Source organism: Chiloscyllium plagiosum, chromosome 25 (genome assembly GCF_004010195.1).
Source record: "Chiloscyllium plagiosum isolate BGI_BamShark_2017 chromosome 25, ASM401019v2, whole genome shotgun sequence".
Taxonomy (NCBI): domain Eukaryota; kingdom Metazoa; phylum Chordata; class Chondrichthyes; order Orectolobiformes; family Hemiscylliidae; genus Chiloscyllium; species Chiloscyllium plagiosum.
Genome location: NC_057734.1, coordinates 27024765 through 27045593, shown reverse-complemented (window position 1 = coordinate 27045593; position 20829 = coordinate 27024765). Strand labels below are relative to the sequence as shown.

General features: G+C 38.5%; 1 protein-coding gene across 3 annotated transcripts in view; it reads left to right on the top strand.

The window, feature by feature from the left end:
• The window catches only part of denr (density-regulated protein), a 38060-nt gene extending 18559 nt beyond the window's left edge, over nt 1-19501 (top strand). For all 3 annotated transcript variants that reach the window (XM_043715779.1, XM_043715778.1, XM_043715780.1), the window contains 4 exons: nt 6872-6949; nt 11735-11851; nt 12157-12296; nt 19213-19501. In XM_043715779.1, the coding sequence (XP_043571714.1) occupies nt 6872-6949; nt 11735-11851; nt 12157-12296; nt 19213-19257 (380 nt within the window). In that variant the 3' untranslated portion in view covers nt 19258-19501. The remainder of the gene's footprint in view (nt 1-6871; nt 6950-11734; nt 11852-12156; nt 12297-19212) is intronic.
• The last annotated feature ends 1328 nt before the right edge of the window (nt 19502-20829 follow it).

Here is a 20829-nt window from a genome sequence, read left to right as displayed (position 1 = left end):
GGTGTGGACTTGTTGGGCCGAAGGGCCTGTTTCCACACTGTAAGTAATCTAATCTAATCTGATAACTGTGTTAAGTTCTCATCTTTTTGCTGTATTTCAATCATTTTAGCAGAGTTAACGATACTTGCATGTTTACCGATTTGCTCCTTCTCTGTTCCACTTACCTGATCAAAGAAAGTTTCTGATAAAGCTACATCAGCTTTCTTATCTGTGCGTTTTGTTCCATCCTGCATTAGCTTGTGCCTCTGTGATCTTGTGATCACGCAATCAGGGAAAATTCTTCATGATTAGATTAGATTACATTACAGTGTAGAAACAGGCCCTTCGGCCCAACAAGTCCACACCGACCCGCCGAAGCGAAACCTTCCACTTACCTGATCAAAGAAAGTTTCTGATAAAGCTACATCAGCTTTCTTATCTGTGCGTTTTCTTCCATCCTGCATTAGCTTGTGCCTCTGTGATCTTGTGATCACGCAATCAGGGAAAATTCCTGGATAAACATTCTCCATATCTTAAGTTGCGTGCATCTCCACTTACTTTTCAACTAAAGTTGGCAGCACGCCTACTGGTGAATCAGCTATATCATTTGCAAAGACAAATTGTATTCCTGGAGGTGAGAGTTTGTCCAGTACTCCTACAACAAATTCTCCACTTCTGTCTGGACTCTCTAGCCTCACTTTACATAATTGAACACTTTTTATGTCACCATGAATTCCTGTTACCTTTTCTGGCAATAGTACCTCAGGAGTGTATATGTCCACATCCTTCAGCATTACAGACTGAGAGGATCCTGTGTCCCTTAATATTGTAACCTCCTTAACTACTACTCCTGGCCTGCATGAATAAACTTTATCCTTGCATGTATATTTTTTAAGCAGATCTGGCACTTCCCTTGTGCTTGTTGTTACTAGTCCAACAAAACGCCCAGGTTTGTCTTGTTTTCCTACATCTGGCTTTCTCCTAGCCCACCAACACTGTGGTTTTGTGTGGCCCACTTTATTACAATGAAAACACCGGAGCTTTTTAATTTCTTTGCCTCAAGGGTTTCTTTTTTACCCTGTGGTAAGTTCTCCTTATGATCTTCACTGAGATCTCCCTTTCCCTTTCCACGTGAGGATTTTTCTTTGCCCCAGTTTCTATACCTCATGGACTGAAATTAATTCTGGAAGCTGAACTGAGTTTTATGGACCAGCTCATAATCATCAGCCACCTCAGCTGCGAACTTTGCTGTTTTAACTCTGCTCTTCCACATGAGTTCGCATTACTTCAGGCAGTGAATTTTTGAATGCTTCGAAAATGATTACCTCTCGAAGGGCATCGTAGGTTTGCTCGATTTTTAAAAGTCTTAACCATCAATTGAAATTACTCTGTTTGACCCTTTCAAACTCAAAGTAGGTTTAACCAGGGTCTGTCCTTAGATTCCTGAAACGTTGTCTGTAGGCTTCTGGTACAAGTTCATATGCACTTAAATGGGTTTTTTCACCACCTCATACTCCCCAGATACCTTCTGTGATAGTGATGCGAATACCTCACTAGCCCTACCTACAAATTTTGTTTGGATCAACAAAATCCACAGTGCCACTGGCAACTGCATTTGTTTAGACCTTTTCAAATGAGATGAAAAAGGCTTCCACATCCTTCTCATCAAATTTACGCAATGCTTGAACATACTTACTTACAATTTCTCACTAGGCTTCTGACTGCCAGGGGCTTGCTCATCCTCACTAGGCCTACCCTCAGCCTTTATCTCCAGCCTTTTATGCTGACTTTCCTTTTTAAGTGTCCGTTTTTGAAGTTCAAACACTCTCTTTTTCTTTCTGTGCTCTCTCTCTTTTTCCCTTTCTTCTGCTACTCTCTCTTTCTCTCTGTTCTGCTTTTATTTGTAACTCAAACTGTTTCATTTCTGTTGTCCTTTCCTTATCTCTTGCCTTTAACCCAAGCTGTTCTTTTGCAATTGAATTCTTGCCATCTTTATAGATTCTGATGGTTTCTCCAACAAGTTTAAATGCTGAGCTACTGCTATAATTAACACTCCTTTCCGTATAGAAGCAGGCAGTTCCAATTCCAGCCTCTCTGCTAATTCCTGCAACTTGGTCTTATTTACTTGTTGCAAAACTTCCAGAGTCACCGCATCCACATCCAGAAAACCTTTGGTGACTGAAAGAGCCATTCCTATCCCAAGCTTTGTCTACCCAACCAACCAACACCCGAAATAAAGACACTAGCACCTACCACAAAGAGCTCCCATTCTGTTATGGACTAGGCCAGACTGCTCAAAACATTCTTCAGCAGGCAGCCTAGAGCATAACTTTGCAATTTGATTTGGTAAGTGTACAGTGAAAATAACGTCGAGTAAGTTAGCTAGGTTGACTACTAGATTTTAAAGCACACAAAAATTTATTCACATTACAGAATGAAACACAAAGAACAAAATGAAGAACGCCTCCAGAACTCCATCTATCCAAACTAGCCTTAATTATGCTGTCCCGAATATACACAACAGTCCCAATAAGCCCAACTCCCTTGAAAAACCAGTATAAATGGAACACATGCTTACAGGTTGAAGTTGAAGGGCAGAAAGAAAGAAAGAGAGAGAGAGAGAGTTTCCACACAGCTCACTGTTGAACTCCTCACCAGTTCAGGACTGAACTAAACTGCTCAGCTAGAGAGCTGACCACTCCCTTTCATTATACAGGTCACTTCTAAAACATGGCCACTTTGTCCTGAAGTCTCATCTATTTACATATAAACAAAAGGCCTCTCAAAATGCTTTTCATCCCTGATTGGAGCCTGGCCTGGTTTATTACCCCTCTGAAAAAAATCAAGGACAGAGTCTCCTTGAGCCAAGGAACGGATTTTAGAAAAAAAAAAGGGACTAGCTTTGTGACAACCCTCACCTCGGTTTGTCCATCTTTCTACTGCCCTTTGCCTTCCAGAAAAGATCTCTGTAGATTTTCAGATGTGATCAAATAGCAGAAATACTCACACATTCTTTTCTGGATGTTTTTTAGCTCTTGCAATTTCAATACCTATGTGCTTATTTGAACTTGCATATTAGCATTCACATTTCAGAGGTCTTTATGCAAACATAGGTATTAGGAGTAGAGTAGGCCACTCAGCACCTCAAGCTTGCTCACCCATTCAATAAGATCATGGCTGATTTGATTACTCCACGTTCCTTTCACCTCTTGTTTATCAAGAATCTATCTCCCTCTTCCTAAAAGAAATTCAAAGAGTTCTCTTCCATTGCCTTTGAAGAAAGACATCCTTTACATATGTACCCTGTTGCATTGAATCAACTCACCTCATAATGCTCTAAACCCCAGTTGGTACAGGTATTGTCCTACATTTCATAACACAAACTGCCTATTCCATGCATTAGTGCAGTATGCCTACTCTGAACTGCTGCCAATGCATTTGCATAGTTCCTTAGAAAAAGAAGACAAATAGATGTGATCTCACCAATGCCTGTATGCTGAAATATAAATTCCCTTTGTACTGAACAATAACTTTATATTAGCTTTCCTAATCACTTTGTGTACCTGTGGTCATATACAAGGACACCTAGATCTCTCTGCATCTGAATTCTGGAATCCTTTACCTGTTTACCAATTTTTTTTTATTCACCCCGTCAAAATAGAAAGTGTCATATTTTCGCATAGTATTCTCCATCTGCCGTGTCTTTGCCCTCTCATTTCACCTATCTATATCTCTTTTGCAGCCTCCTTATTTCCACTTCAATACAGCTTTCCTATATATATTTGTATCATTAGCAAGTTTAGCAATCATAACTTCGGCCATTTCATCCAACTATTTTACTTAAATTGTAAAAAATTGAGGAAATAGCACTAAACTCTGGCTCATTGCCTGCTACAACTTGCCAGCCAGAAAATGACTCATTTTTGCCTACTTTTTTAAATTCACGGAATGTGGACGTCTCTGGCTGGGCCACCATTAATTGCCCAGATGGAAAGTTAAGAGTCAGTCACATAGCTGTGGGTCTGGAATCACATGTAGGCCAGACCAGGTAAAGATGACAGACCTCCTTCCCTAAAGGACATTAGTGAATGAGATGGGTTTTTCCAACAATTGGCAATGGTTTCATGGTGATCATTAGACCCTTAATTCTAGGTTCTTTATTTAATTCAAATTCCACCATCTGTCAGACAAGATTTGAACTAAGGTCTTAAGAACACGAGCTGAGTTTCTGGATTGAAAATCTAGCAATACTGCAAGGCCATTGCCACCAGCATACTATTTCCAATTAGTCAACCAATCTTTTATCTATGCTAATATGTCAAACCCGACACCATAAGTTCTTATTTTATCTCTTGCCTCTGGATATCGAAGTACATTCCCCCTTTATTCACAGCATATTACTTATTCAAAGAACTCCAACAAGTTAGTTAAATATGATTTTCTTTTCACAGCATCATGAAGTTTTTTGCCTAATTACTCTACTCTACTCTAAATGTCCTGCCTCAATATCTTCCTTGTATCAGACATTAAGCTAATGGGCCTGCAGTTTCTGGCTTTCCGTTTCTCTTCCATTTTGAATGAAAAAGTTATATTTGTTGTTTTTCAGTCTAACAGAACCATCTCCAAATCAAGGGAACTTTGGAATATTAAAACTAATGAATCAGCCTCTTTTTGTTTTAAGACACTAAGACGATCATTAAGTGAAGGTACTTGGCAGTTTGCAGCTCCAATATACATTCCCTCTTATTTTTCCTGTCACCATATGGACATCCAAGGTCTGTGTGTGGCAGAGACCTCCAGAATCAGAAGCCATTGTGTCTGCTCATGGTGTTGATGCTGTGTGATCACCTTGATCTGTACCTGAATATTATCTGCTCCATTCAGCTGTTATCTGTGGATTTTGCAAATTAATTCCCCAGACTCTGGTTCTATTGGGCCAATGTTCACCTATTAAAAATATTCATAGAAGCTCTTACTATTTGTTTTTAATATTTCTAGCTAGCTTCCTTTTTTTTATTCTTATCCCCCCACCGCATTAATCTTTTAGTCAATTTTTGTGTGATTTATACTCAGTCCAATCTTCTGACCTGCACAATTATACTTTCTTTAAGTTTGATTCTGTCTTTAACTGTTTTAGTTAACCATAGATGGTGAGTCTGCCCCTTGAAATTCTCCTTTCTCATTGAAAATATTTATTCTGTGTATTCTGAAATATTTCCTTGATAAATATCTTTTCTAGTGTGCCTCGATTGACTTATCATTTAACCTAATTTGCCAGTACACTTTGCCGAGCTTGTGCTTTCATGGCCTCGTAATTGCCCTTATTTAAATTTAAAATAATCTTTGTCCCTCAAACTATTTGGAAAATTCAATCATGTTCCGGTGGCTGATACCTAGGAATCTTCAGAGGCCATTCATTAATCATATCTTACCAGGTCTGATACAACTCTGTCTGGTTGGGTCCAGAATGTGCTGTTTAAGAAACTCTCCCAAAAACAGTCAATTAATTCCTTAGCTAAATTACTTTCCTATCTGATTTTCATCCAGGGTTTATTTAGATTAAAACCTCCTATGATTATCACTGTGTCTTTATTATATACTTCTGTTATTTTTTTCCTTTATACTTCACCTTATTGTGAGGATACTGTTGGCATCTTGTAAGTGACTTCTTTTCTGTATCATTTCTCATTTACCCAAACCACATCCACGTCCTGATTTCTTCAAGTTGAGTCATCCCTGACTATTGTGCTATTATTAACTAACAGAGTCACCCTGCTGTCTTTTTGTGGTTTCCTGTCCTTGCTGTTCTCTACCCTTCAGAATCCATATATCAAACTAAATTATCCTGTAACTATGTCTGTAAAAGCTATCAGATCATACTTATTTCTAGTTTGCACTCTTAACATTCAAAACAAAAAGATAAACCATGTGCATTCAGATACAGCCTTCAGTTATGTCTTTTATTCAACAAAAACAACATCCATTCTTGGGTTTTACTCAATTTGCATCATAGTAATCAAAAGAAATTCTTGATTTTCTGTCCATTTTCAATTCCTTTGTCCCCTTAATGAGGGTCCATATTTTCATTTGTGAACTTTATACAATATTCATCAGATTACCCTTTATATTCAATACCGACCTTTTCAAAAAAGTAATTTTCATCCAGTCAAGCCACATCTGATTTTTTTTTTTTCTGGATAATGTTGACATTTTGGCTATTCTAGTTTAACCCATGCTTTAAAGGAGATGTTTGTAATCAACATGCTGGACATGTTATTACACACTGGGTGGAATGAGGTTTGAACCTGGACTTACTGGCCTGAAAGTATTGGTACCACCACTGATACAAAAGACCCAGCTCACTCAATTCAGTGTGCAGTAGGTTACTCGTATGTTGTCATTCTTTGAGTTTACAGACAACAGAGCCAAGACAATTGTCCTAGGAATTTACAAGTTGTTCTTTTTCACTTTTTGAATTTTATTGTAACATTTGCTATACTCTAGTTTTCTACCATAATTCACACTTACAACAAACACCTTTTCCCCTCAACTTACTCGGTATTGTAAGATTCGTAATATTTTTGCCACAGTAACCTTTGTAACAAAGGTGCGTTTTAAATCTAACTAGAATAGTTGTCTTCCGATACCTCAGAAGTGCTTACAGTTTGATCTTAACCTTCCCTGATGAAAATACTATTTTACATTTGTTTTTATCAACATCCTTGCACGTGCTCTCTTGGCCAGTGAGATTATGCTTGAACGTGTGGATCAGAAAACCAGGGGCTTTTACCTGAAATGGTTTTGGGTTTGTATCTGTTTTCTTCAAGGTTAGCAGTTAGTTTTCATTTTAAATGGAATTTCACCAAGTAGTGCAATTTTTTTTAAAAAATAGATCAAAGCCCACAACAAGATGCAGGAGGGGGGGAACCGCCAGTAGGAGAGGAAGAAGAAAAGAAGAAACAACGACGAGGTTACTATGTCTTTATTTTAAATATTTGTAGAATTGTTTGGTAGTACAGACCTGCAAAAGGCACTTTAAGCTTTTTGTCTTTCATTCATCAAGACAATTTACAAGAAATACCAATCTAAAGAAGAACACGTTTATTTTATAGTGTACGAGAAGAGAATGCTGATTGGACTCCAATTAGTTGAGTCATTGCCTTGGATAATGCAACAGTTGAATGATGTCAGGCAGTTAACTGCCAAATTTTGTGTAAATTATAAACCAGGCAGTTTGACACTGATTAGTTAAGACATTAACTGAGAAGTAACCAGAGACTTCGTTGTTTGGCAAGGCTCTGCATGGTAGACTGGTTAATAAAGTTAGATCATGCGAGATTTGGGGTGAGCTTGCCAACTGGATACAAAAGTGGCTTGATGGTAGGAGACAGAGGGGAATAGTGGAAGATTGTTTTTCAGACTGAAGGCCTGTGACCAACAGTCTTTGCAGGGATCAATGATGGGTCTACTGTTGTTTGTCATTTATATAAAAGATTTGGATGAGAATTTAGGAAGCATGGTTAGTAAGTTTACAGATGACACCAAAATTGATGGTATAGTGGACAGTGAGATGACAAAGGGACCTTGAAAAATGGGCCAGTGGGCCAAGAAGTAGCAGATAGAGTTTAATTTGAATAAATATATGTTGTTTCATTTTAGTAAAACAAACAAAGGCAAGACTTATACAGTTAATGGTAGGGCCTTGGCTAGTGTTGTCGAACAGAGACCTAGGCATTCAGGTACATAGTTCTTTGAAAGTTGTGTCATGGATAAACAGAGTGGTAAAGAAGGTGTTTGGCACATTTGCCTTTGTTGCTTCGCAATTTGAATACAGGAGTTAGGACGTTCTGTTGTGCTTGTACAGGGCGTTGGTAAGGCCACTTTTTGAGTACTGTGTACAGTTCTACTCACCTGGTAAGGATATTATTAAATCAGAGAGCGTTCAGGAAAGATTTACAAGGATCTTACTGGGATTGGAGTAATAAGGAGAAATTGGGACTTTTCTCACTGGAGCATAGGAGGTTGAGGGGTGACCTTTATTGAGGTTTATAAAATCATGAGGGACATAAATAAGGTGAAAAGCAAAGGTCTTTTCCCTAGGGTGGAGAAGTTCAAAACAAGAGGACCTATTTTTAAGATGAGAGAGGAGAAAGATTTAAAAGGAATCTGAGGGGCAACTTTTTCATATGAAGGATGGTTTTGGAATGAACTGCCAGAGGAAGTGCTGGATGAAGATACAGTTACAACAGATACACGAATAGGAAAGGTTTCGAGGAATATGAGCCAAATGCAGGCAAATGGGACTAGTTTAGATTGGGAAACCTGGTCAGCATGGATGAGTTGGACTGAAGGGTCTGTTTCCACGCGGTATGACTCAATGGCTCTCAATGACATTTCTTCTGTTGAAGATAGTTTTGTGATGTGCCTTTTGATATCTGCCAGTCTTTGGAATGTATAGCCTCCATACCTAGCATCGCACTAGAACTGGAATTGTTATACCACTTTATTCATTTGTGTTTGGATAGATTGTATCTTTATCTTGATAGCAACATCCTGTTATTGATGGAAAATGCTTGTTTTGTACTTCATGGTATCAGCATGAAATATCTAGCTTCACCTGTTGCTCAAGCTAGTGGAAAGCTCTAAAATTATCCTGTTATGCTCAGAAAGTGCCCAGCCTACCTCCAAATACTCTGTAAGGTCTCTTTAAAAGTCTGAGCTACTATGCATTAGCTACACAAATGGTTTCACCGCTAATAGGATATTGCCATTAAGCCAAAAAGACAGTCTGCACATCACACATGTAATATGATGTATGAATTTCAGAGTCATTGTGATGCTAGGTATGTAGGTTATATGTCCCAAAGACTGGCAAGCTGTATCAAACAGCATACTCCTTTGGCTAATTGCAACAAGCACAGTATTTATTACCCAACTAGCATTTGCTTGCAAAACACTCCACACTATGTTCAACATTTGAGGCGATTCAGTAATTGAACAATATTTACTAAGTAATCCTGGCTGTGCTAAGAATTATGCTGGCAATCCTTTTAGGATCATCAGTCAGACTTGCAATAAGGCACACTCCAATTCAGAAAGCTACATGTATTAACACAAAGAATCCAGTTCTTTGCGGATAGAAAGAACTTGTACACAAGGCTCTTGTTCTCTAGTTCATTTCTGAGGGCAACACATCTACCAGTCAGAATCCATTTGTAATTGTGGAGTCTAATTGGCACACTCCCCTAATTGTGTATAAATATTGGTTTCCCTTTAAATTGGTATTTCTAGCAAATTGTCCTGAATAGTGCAAGATGAAAAGCTTCAACAAAATGTATTTTATTTTCCGCCATACTTGTATTTCCATAATTTAACAGTTAACTTGATTTCTGGGGACACGTTTGAATCAACACTCCATCCTCATTAGTCATAGAAGCTGATTTTAAACAAAATGTGCTTGCGTTTTAAGCATTTCTATAAATCTAAATTCACCAAGTACCTGTCACATTAGCTTGGATTTGTGAAAAGTATGTGACACTAAGTATTGGCAATAAGAGACATATAATGGTTGCTGAGTGACAGGAAACTTGTAAGACCAGTTCTGTGCCTGCTGGTATAGAAGATCACTTTCTAAATTCATCAGTAATTTGAAATATCTACTGAATTATATTGCAATCATTCAGTCAAAAACATTTAACTCTTTTAACTATGTTCCTCCATGTTTATATATGAGCACCTTCAATTTCATCCTATTAAAACTATTTACTGTTTCCAAGTACTCTTTTTTCCAGGCTTGTTTCATTTCTTCCTCACTTTGGTCGCACAGACCTAACTGAACAACCCTAGTGTACCAGAAAGGATCTAAGAGATTTGGCAATTAGGAATCAGCCATTAATTTGTGCAAATATTATTAACTGGCTGGTTATTTACAAAATAAACAGTTTGCCATAGAATTAAAAACGACCCATTTCTGCAGCTGCTTTGGTTTCCTGTGAGATAGCACTGCAATTATGGTAACCATTAGAAGATTGCAGCAATTGTCTGCAAAACAAAACTTGTGAAGAGAACAATTCTGAAGGAAACATTCTAGATTTCCGTACACTTGTTTTCCTGGAAGTGTTGACTCCTTGCTGAGATACATTTCCCAAATGACATTAATTCATAAGGGAGCCTAAATAGTGAATATTGACTGCTCAAGATTGCCATTAAAGTCCACCTATTACTGCTATCACATTTAAACGCTTCGACAGAATTGTAAACAACAGTGAGAAGTCTTCACTAATTTCACTCCTGCCTTCCAAAGTCACTAGTTCTGGTACCGTTTCCTGACTTAATCAGCAAACTTACTGTGGGCCTTCTTGCATTTACTTAATTGGATAAACGTGCTTAGGCATAACTGATTCATTCAAATAAGTGTCAAGAACTTATTTATTCTTGTTTATTTTGTTACAAAATACAGTGAAAAATGTTGTACAATGTTGCCAGTCTCTGGCACCATCTTAAAACACAGAAAAATAAACCAAAACACAGAACATGGCACAGTGGCTCAAATGGGGCAGCACGGTGGCTCATATGAGGTGGCTCAGTGGTTAGCATTGCTGTCTCACAGGCCCAGGGACCCAGGTTCGATTCCAGCCTTGGGCGACTGTCTGTGTGGAGTTTGTGCATTCTCCCAGTTTGTGTAGGTTTCCTCTGGGTGTTCCGATTTCCTCCCATATTCCAAAGATGAGTAGGTTAGGTGGATTGGCCATGGAAAATGCAGGGTTACAGAGTTGGCCTGTGTGGGATTGGTCGGTGTGGAATGTTTGGAGGTTCGGTGTGGACTTAATGGGCTGAATGGCTTGCTTCTACATTTAGGAATTCTACGAAAACACAAGGACAGAAAAATAAACAGATAGTGTTTAACTTTACAGTCCTTATTACATGCTGTGCCATGGGCTTGGTGGCCAGCCATGAGTTCCCTTTGCTGTGTTGCTGCTGTTGGAACAGACCACTCTTTGAAGCCATCTCGCTTCCACTGAGATCCTTGCTGGACGTTGCCACTGACACCAGGTACTGCTCCAGCCCAAACACTGGCTACTTTGGTCAATAGTTTTAGAAATTACAATGCACGGCTAAATAACAGGTCTACATATAAGTCTTGTTGTCACCCATTTTGGGGCTCCACAACAACCCTGCACAATGAATTGCTTTTACAGCTCTACTTAGGGTGTCATACTCATAGTTAATATATGATGACCACAATTTAGGTCTCACATAATGGTAGTAACAAGATATATAACTTAAAATGTCAAATGAAGATCTAGAAAATACTTTCATGTTCAGTGAATACTTCAAATTTAGTTATGAATTTAGAAACGAGATCAGCACGGACAAGCACATTACAAGTCTTAAAATTTCCCTCTCAGCAACCATTATATGTCTGTCACTGCTATTACTTAATATCACATACTTTGACAAATCTAAGCTACTAAGTCAGGTACTTGGTGAATTTAGCTTCGTAGAAATGCTTAAAAGACAAATGCATCTTAAATAGTAGAAAGTGAGGACTGCAGATGCTGGAGATCAGCATCTGAGGAGCAGGAGAGTCGACATTTTGGGCATAAGCCTTTCGTCAGGAATACATCTCAAATTTATGTCAGACTTGCTTTGTACACTTGTTAAATTACTATGTGTGATCTGTTCATTATAAACCAAGTGTAGCCTGAGGAATTACCTTCTGTTTTGCTAAATAAGTTCCTTTTTGTTCCTTTAGGTGGCCGAGGCATAATTAAACAAAAAAAGAAGACAGCACCGCAAAAGGTTACAATAGCTAAAATTCCAAGAGCAAAAAAGAAATATGTAACTAGAGTATGTGGCCTTGCAACTTTTGGCAAGTATTTACTGTTTTCTTTTTAATTGTCCTCTTAATTTTTCTTGCATTATGGAGAGTGTGAAAAATTTGGATTGGGAGACATTCCATAGGTACAATTGTTTTCTATTTATTATAGTTTGTTGCTCCCCAGTCTCAGCATGAGTGAATCATCTTGTAACTATTTAATGTGAAGCCGACAAACTGACTCAGCTAAATTACATTACTAGATAAAATGGGTAACCTTCATCCTTACATTGTTGTTCTGAATCTGGAACACAAATTTGGTTGATGCCATTATTGGTGGATCTCCTTTGTATTAACAGAGATCGAGCTAAAAGAAGCACAGAGATTCTTTGCTCAGAAGTTCTCCTGTGGAGCATCAGTTACAGGAGAAGATGAAATCACGATTCAGGGTGATGTCACAGATGATATTATGGATGTTATTCAAGAAAAATGGCCAGAGGTAAGACTAAAAGACCAGTTTGTTAGTGAGTTTTGAGAAGATTTGTAGCTCAGGTTGAGGTTCTGGATGTAAGTTTGCTCACTGAGCTAGAAGATTCATTTTCAGGCATTTCATCACCATAATATGGTGACGGAACAAGTGAAAACGAACCTTCCAGCTCAGTGAGCAAACTTCATCCAGACCAGTTTGTCTTTTGACTACTGTAATTAACACTTGTAATTTCCAACCTTGTACAGTAGAATGTGTGAGGTGCAGAAAGATTTCTGCATGCGTCATTCAGGGTACAACTTTGCTGACTATTATTCAGAATCAGTGTGCTTTTTTTATATGACTATAAGCAGAAGTTTGAAAAATAGGAAAGAGAATTTCAAATTGAAACAACAATTGGCTCTTTAATTTTACATTAGAGAATAAAACTTACTGAAAAGACTAAGCCCAATAAAAGCAGTACATACAATAGTTTTTGGTTTATTTTGAATAGTAATTGTTAATCATTTACAAAATGTATAGATTTTTGTCAGTCCAAATTTTTATTTTATTTTCTTTTGACAATGAAAAGTTGGAAAATGAATTTTCTTATTTAGAGGAAACTATTTTCAATTTGGAGTTAGACACTCTGAAGTGAAAACTGAGAAAGATGTAATTGTCAAAATCCTGAAGGTTAGCCTAATTAATTGACCAATGCAATTATACCATATGGCCTTAATGACGTATGTAATTGTACAAAAGAAGAATTCCACCAGTGCTGGAAATCTGAAATAAAAATAGAAAATGCTAGGAATATTATCTGGCATCTGAGACCTTGCATCAAAATTGCTAAACGTTAGCCAAAAAAAATTAAACCAGATGGAAAGTCAAAGAGCAGTGACATGGTGTTTCATGCTCCATAATTACCGCTAGCCCTGACTATTTTTTACATTTTAAACATACGTAGCTGTCTTTCAGAAGTAGAAACAATATATAATTGAAAGACAATATTACAGACACTGGAGATCTCATAGCTGGTGGAGAAACTGAGAGAAGGACATAGAGTCCTCGGGGTTGCAGGATGGAGGAAAGTGTGGTCATGGGAGCTGATGGTCATTGCACTTATAGTAGATATTAGTTCACAATCAATCCCAGAGATAGTAGTTGAGGAATTGAAGAGAATATTTAGAGACTGACTGTGTGAAGGTGAGGGAAGAATGGAAATTGGAGGCGAGGTTGATGAAACTTTCTAGTCTACATTGAGAATAAGACATTCCACTGATTCACAGTCAACAATATACTGGGATAGTGGAAAGGAAGGAGGGAATGATCCATGGAAAAGCATGCATTGCTAGGCTCTATTTGGGTTTGATGGTGACTCCTTATTCGAAAGAACTGAAGGGTCAAAGGAGAAAGCACTTAAAAAATTCAGCCTGGCAGAGGACGCTGTTGGGAAATGGGTGGGCCTGTGTTCAAGTAAATGGTAGAAGGCCTGAAGACTGTCCTAATGAAGGATAACGTTGTGCAGGGTTGATCTCCAGAGGAGATGCAGTCAGCACAAGTCTGTAAAATGATGACTTGATTGACTTGATATTTTGTGAAGTTATGACCTAGAGGGAGGTGAGAAAAAGTGTTGGAGAGAGACTGGTCAGGCAATGATCTATTCACTCTTATTCTTGATTTAAATAATAATTTCTGGTTTGGATCTAATAAAACCCTGCCATTTCAGAAGGACTTGGAGATGCTGGTATTAGACTGGGGTGGACAAAGTTAAAAATCACATAACACCAGGTAATAGTCCCAACTGATTTATTTGGAAGCACTAGCTTTCGGAGCACCACCCCTTCAGGTGGTTGTGGGGAATAAGATCACGAACACAGAACGAGTTCAATGTCATGGAGATGTGATTAAACAATTTTAAATTAAATCTTTCATCTTTTAGAATGGGATATGCTGGTTTCTGTTCTATCATATGTAAATCCCAGAATTTATTTTAAAGTACATTCTCAAGATAGTTAGCTTTTCTAGCAATAGATGTGAAGTCTGTCTGTGTCCCAATGTTGAGTCAGCCTGACAAGCTGTCAGCATAATTTTACAGTTTTACATGGATTCATGCAGTTGTTGAGCAAAATAAAATGTAATTCTGCAAAAACAAATTCACCCCATAAACTTGTATGCATACGTATAGGAGCTGTTAAGTTCTTTTACTTTTGAGATTCTTAGAGACCTGATGCAGCTGCAAACATCAACTTCTGTGCACAAGCAAATTTTATTAAGCACAGTACAGTATAAGCTTTGGAGAAACCTTTAACACACCTTGCAGGGCTTATGGGGTCATGGCAAAAACTCTCCATGAACAAAGGTAACAAAAATCTTATACAAAAATCTTTACATCATGGTTGGTACTACCCACAAGGCAAACCCCAGGCAGCTCCCCCATTGTCACATGTCAATCAAGACACAGTGCAGTGACCACTCCATCTCCAGAAACTATATAATGCAAATCATCCCTTAATGGTCAAGTCTGTTGCAAATTGTTTTTTGTAACTACAGGGAAGTAGTCAAATTCCAACTATAATGTTCTTATTGATTTCTGGATGAAATGTAAATCATCCCTGAATGGCAAGGAAATAGCCATGTAAACCTCCTACATTCCACCTATAAGACAAAGACACACCACCCTACCCCTGGGCTATTCATTTTATTGCAGGTCTGTAGAACAAATTAACTCTTTAATATCTCATTCCCTCCTTTTATCATTCCACGATAACCACCGAGATCGGGGATGAGAAAGGCACGACCAATTTATTCATAAGAATCTTACAGCCATTACTTAAGCAAGTTATTGACACACAACAAACAATGATTATAACAACAAAAATTACTAGTCCATGCAGTAGATAGGATCCTTCAACATGGGAAAAAATTCACCAGTAAAGTTCTTAAATCCACAGTCCTTAGTGACCACTCCACGTCCTCCAAGTTGAGAGGTAACAAGCCAGTTATCCAAAATCTCCTTCAGTAAAGTCCTACCTGAAAACAAAATTCAGTCTGTCCTTGCACGTCACTCTACAGAGAAATCTGAATTCTCTGATAAGGGCCATTAAATACTTAACAAAACTGATGAGACTTCCATCCTTCTGGAGAAGCTTCAGATGGAGGATATCAGCGCATCTGAGCGTGAAGTGCAGCAGCTGCAGCAGCAGGCTGGGTGAATGCAGCATTCTTTGCTGCTTCTCCCGCTCTGCTGTTAAATGTAATAAAGCCAACTAGCTGTTGTGATGTTAGCTTGATCAGTGAACCATCATATCCCTTAAATGATTGAAAGACAAGGTAAAGCTCACGTGGTTTAATGTCCATAGGAAGGACACTGACAAAAAGTGTACCGCCCTCCTCTTCAGTGTTAGCTTCTTCACTTTTTGTGCTCATGACTGGGAAGCTGATTGAATCTAAATCTGTTGGATCAGGTTGTGGAGGAGCGGGTGGTGGTCCAAATGCGTGTTTTACCTGTGAATGGAGAAACTCTAGAGACGATGTTAGCTGCTGAAAGTATTTTTTGCATTTCCTGTCTTATTCCTTCCTTGCCAAGGTGGATATCAGTATGAAGACAGTCACACATTTAACCATACTGAATTGTGTTTGCCTATTTCAAAATTCTCAGTTGTCTTGAAGTCTGTTACTCTGTTCACTCTTTATGACATTATCAAGTCTTATATAATCCATAAGCTTCTAAGTTGTACTTTTAAACAATTCAGTCAATTATAAACAACAATCAGTGGTCCCGAATCAAACCCTCGAGTACCTCATTCAGATTATTCAAAAATTATTTTCCTTTAACAAATTGCTACTTGGCTAATGTGAAAGCTGTCAGGAAAAGTACTTCAAAAATCTGGAACACTAAGAAAACAACAAAATTTTTCCTGTGCTTAAGCCATTGAAGAGGCAGTTTCAGTTCAGATCTAAATCTCGAATATTCGTAGGAAATAAATGCAGAATATATTATGTTCTCCAAATGAAACTTCCCAAATAAAACAATCGCAACTTTGGCAGAGATCAACATTGTTTGAATTTGCAATATGAAGGAGGCCAATGAAGTCTAAACAATAGTTGAAAGAACTTAAACAGCTCCGCCTCAAGTTCTAAAACTCTCTAAAATCTAAACAAAACATCAAACTTAAAATGCATTCTTCTTTTTATGAACACTTTGCATTAAAAACACAACCGCAAAGATATAGTACAGTATTTGCATCTGGCTAAAACATGACAATTATGTTTTTGAAACAGGCATTGTAGAATTTCAAACAAATCAGGGGCTCAAGGTCCTCAATTACCTTGTTTTAAGGTTACACATTTTAAAAAGGGCATAATGTACAATATTAATGTAAAAATAAAATCTGTCCTATTACAAAACCCACAAACACATTGAATTGAGATCCTGAGTCAAAGACGACAAAAAACAGTTACTGAAAAGGATTTTTTGAACCAGTATTTTATCTAACCAAACTATTTAAATATCAAATACTCTCAGCAGCACAACTTACATTGAACCCCCCCAGTGACCCAAGAAACTGGACCAACTACCACCACTCCACCCCATCAGATGAGGCCACGACGGAAAGAAAGACCAGCCATACCCTCATGACTAAATCACACCCACAAAAAAAGAAAAGCCTCGCAGCAGACCGCAGTCTATGCTATGCCACGCCACTCCCCTCCCCCAGAACAAAGACTCGAATCCACAGTCCAGAAACTGAGACTCCCTCAACAAAAACCCAGACAAACCTTCCTTGGCAGTAAATGCACTTCACTGTTGGGATCCGAGTGGACTAGCTCCACATTCTCCCCCTTTTCCCAGTGATGCTGTGTGGCCCTAAACGTACCCCTAAGGGGAGGTGTGGGGGACAAGGGCAATAACTTTAAGTACCACCAAATTCTAACCTTTTTTTCCTGCTCCAGAGCCTCAAGCCTTGTGACTGAAAGAGGAACTTTAAACTCCTTTTTCCCGAGAGAACATTAACCCTTTATTCACTTTATTTCTCACAGGGACTCGAACCCCTCTCTTTTTTTTATTTTACTCTATGTCTGGGGATTCTAACCCAGATTTAATCCTGGTTTGCACAAAGTGACTCGTAAGTGTGCGGGTTACCTCAAAGATTCTGTCACCATCGAGTCCCAGGAGACAATGGGTCAACTGCTTGTTAAGTTTAGAGAGCGAGATCAAGATGAAGCTTATCCTGTAAGCCTGTCTGTCTCACGCAACCAACACTCAGATGATCGCTTATTCAGTCCACCGGCTGTGCTTTTCTAGCACCACACTCTCGACTCTGATCTCCAGCATCTGCAGTCCTCACTTTCTCCAAGAGGTCCTGTCAGTCTGACTCAACATTGGGACACAGACAGACTTCACACCAATTGTTAGAAAAGCTGAGCTATCTCGAGAATGTAATTTAAAAGAACGGAAGCCAACTCCAAGAGCTAGTGCTTCCAAATAAACCTGTTGGACTATAACCTGGTGTTGAGAGTTCAGAAGGAGAGAGGTTAAAATGAATGAGGGGAGCAATGAAATTAATACGTTGTGCAGACTGTTCCCAGTGAAAAGATCAAAGAGGCCATGTGAAATGTCCAGATTGGGGGAAATAAAATATTCTGCAGAGGGTAGAAAAGGGCAAGGGTTAGATGTCTGGACAAGGCATAAAGGCTGAATCTCTATTGTGCCAGGTCAAAATTGAGGTGAGGTGATGTTTGAATGAAATTGAGGTTGTCCTGAAATGCAAGTAGTACTACAAAAAGCCAGTTGGTATAAGGTTTGAAAGTGATTTGTTACCTTCTGTCATCAAACTTGCAGTCAGCCCTAACAACTCCTTCATCAATTGAGTTGTCATTTTATTTTAAAAATTTGCATGTGAGTGTAAGAGGTATGGTTAGTAAATTTGCTGATGACACCAAAATAGGTGGTGTAGTGGACAGCAAAGAAGGTTATCTCAGAGTACATTGGGGCCTTGCTCAGATAGTCCAAAGGGCAGACAGAGTGGCAGATTGAGTTTAATTTAGCTTAAATGTGAGGTGTTGCATTTTGGTAAGGCAAACTGGGCCGGACATATACACTTAAGCTTAAGACCCTGGAGAGTGTTGCTGAACAAAGGAGACCTCGGGGTTCAGATTCACGGGTAGACAGAGTAGTGAAGAAGGCATTTGATATACTTGCCTTTATTGGTCAGTGTTTTGAGTATAGGAATTGGGATGTCATATTGTGGATGTACAGGACATTGGTTAGGCCACATTTGAAATACTGCATTCAGTTCTGGTTTCCCTGTTTAGGAAAGATGCTGTGAAACTTAGTTTCAGAAAAGATTTACAAGGGTGTTGTCAAGGTTGGAGTGTTTGAGCTAAGAGGCTGCATCGTTTAGGGTGTTTTCTCTGGAACATCAGAGTCTGAAGAGTGACCTTTATTAAAGTTTATAAAATCATGAGGGGCATGTACAGAGTGAATAGACAAGGTCTTTTCCCTGGGGTGGGGAGTCCAAAACTAGAGGGTATGGGCTTAAGATGAGAGGCGAAAGATTTAAAATGGGCAACTTTTTCAAGTAGAGGATAGTGCGTGTATGGAATGAGCTGTCAGAGGAGGTGGTGGAAGCTGGTATAATTAAAGAATTTAAAAGGCATTTGGACGGATACATGAGTAGGACGGGTTTAAAGGGATATGGGCCAAATGCTAGCAAATGGGACTAGTTTAGTTTGGGAAACTCGATCGGCATGGATGAGTTGGAGCAAAGGCTTTGTTTCCGTGCTGTGTATCTCAATGATTCTAAGTATATAGCACTGATTAAAGCTGGCAGAACATTTTGTTTCATGGTTATTTGGCTTCTCTGCATAATGTAAGACTTGAGTGCAAAGCTGTTACTTCGTACTTTAAGTGGCTTCAGTTTATTACTGTAGATTATTCTTACAGGTGGATGATGACTCCATTGAAGATCTTGGCGAAGTGAAGAAGTGACCTAGTAGACTGCACTTTTATTGTTCAATTCAACTGGCAAAGTAAATTTAGCCAAACAATAAAAAGGCTTTTTATTACAGACAACCTCTTGAGTCAACATCCTCAATGGATTTGAGGCTATTTTCTTGTATTTGGTTGCCAAAGCTCCTGTGAAATTTCTGGATTATGTTTTAAAAAAAAACATTCTGTGCACTAAAGAGATCCCTAGTTTAATAAAATATCTGTTTTGATTGCTTGTGGATCATTATATTTGTGATTTGTTTTTACTTGAGTTTTATATGCACCACATTGTTCTGTAATACATATCAGTCAGCACGAGGATGTGAATTTTATTCATACATGGAATAGCAATAAATAAGGATGCATTAACTCTTTTAATAGAATTCTTGTCCTGTGGGAGTTTAATGACTCTTTCACTGCGAAACACTCATAAAAGAGTGAAATTAATTAATACAATGAATAATCTTGAACTGTTAAACAAGCAGCTAATGATTGATACTGAGTGCAAGGCAAAAACCTGTTAGTTTTTGATTTGGTGACCTGCACAAAGAGGTTATGGCATAATTGGCAGAAGGAACATGATTCTCATCAGAATCAATGACTGAGACTAAAAAGAATATTCAATTTCTGTGAGTATCACAAAAATGATTTACTGCCAGAGATGCAAGAGACCTTTGAAATAGACAAAAAGCAACTGAGAGGAGGTAGCCATAGCCATCAATGCCTCACCCATGGAGTTTTCAGAATAAGGTGCATTGCTTCACCATCAGTGTTGAGTTTATATGCTGCTATAGAATCACTCATCCAGTGACTCTGTAATCAGATGAAAGTGGCAAAAAGCCAGATGAAATCTCAAGCCAAATTGGGAGGAAAAAAATTCAGATCATCTCTGTCCCATTCAGGCAATCAATAGTTCAGGAGATTGCTTTAGTAATGATAATACCTTGCAGTACTTTGCTCATCAAATCTTTGCTTAAAAGCTATGACATGATTTCTGCCCCAGCCCAAAAGTAGGTCCTGCATTCTCTTTAAAGAATTTAGTGAATCAGTGTCAATTATGAGATCAGACAGTCTTTTCCAGAAATCTATTCTGTGGAAGAAAACACCTGAATTTTAGTCTAAATCTTGCCTTTTACAAGTTACCGTAGAGAGTTCTGGTCTTCCTTAATGTATTGAAACAAACTGTCAACTCAAAGAAAGCCTTTCTTTAACTCCTTGTAAATCACAATTAAATCAGTCCTCTGTGTTTGTTTTTTATGTAGGTTCCCTTGCTGTTTTAGCTTATCTCAATAGTTTTGATGTTGGAAAAGAGTCATTGTCTTCTACACTATTTCCAAATACTTCATGGTTTCAGTTCCTGGCAATAATGGTATCCTTACTTACAATCCAAACCATCATCTCCCAGACCATCCATAACCTCATCACCTCGGGGGATCTCCCATCCACCGCCTCCAACCTCATAGTCCCACAACCCCGCACCGCCCGCTTCTACCTCCTGCCCAAAATCCACAAACCTGACTGCCCCGGCCGACCCATTGTCTCCGCCTGCTCCTGCCCCACCGAACTCATCTC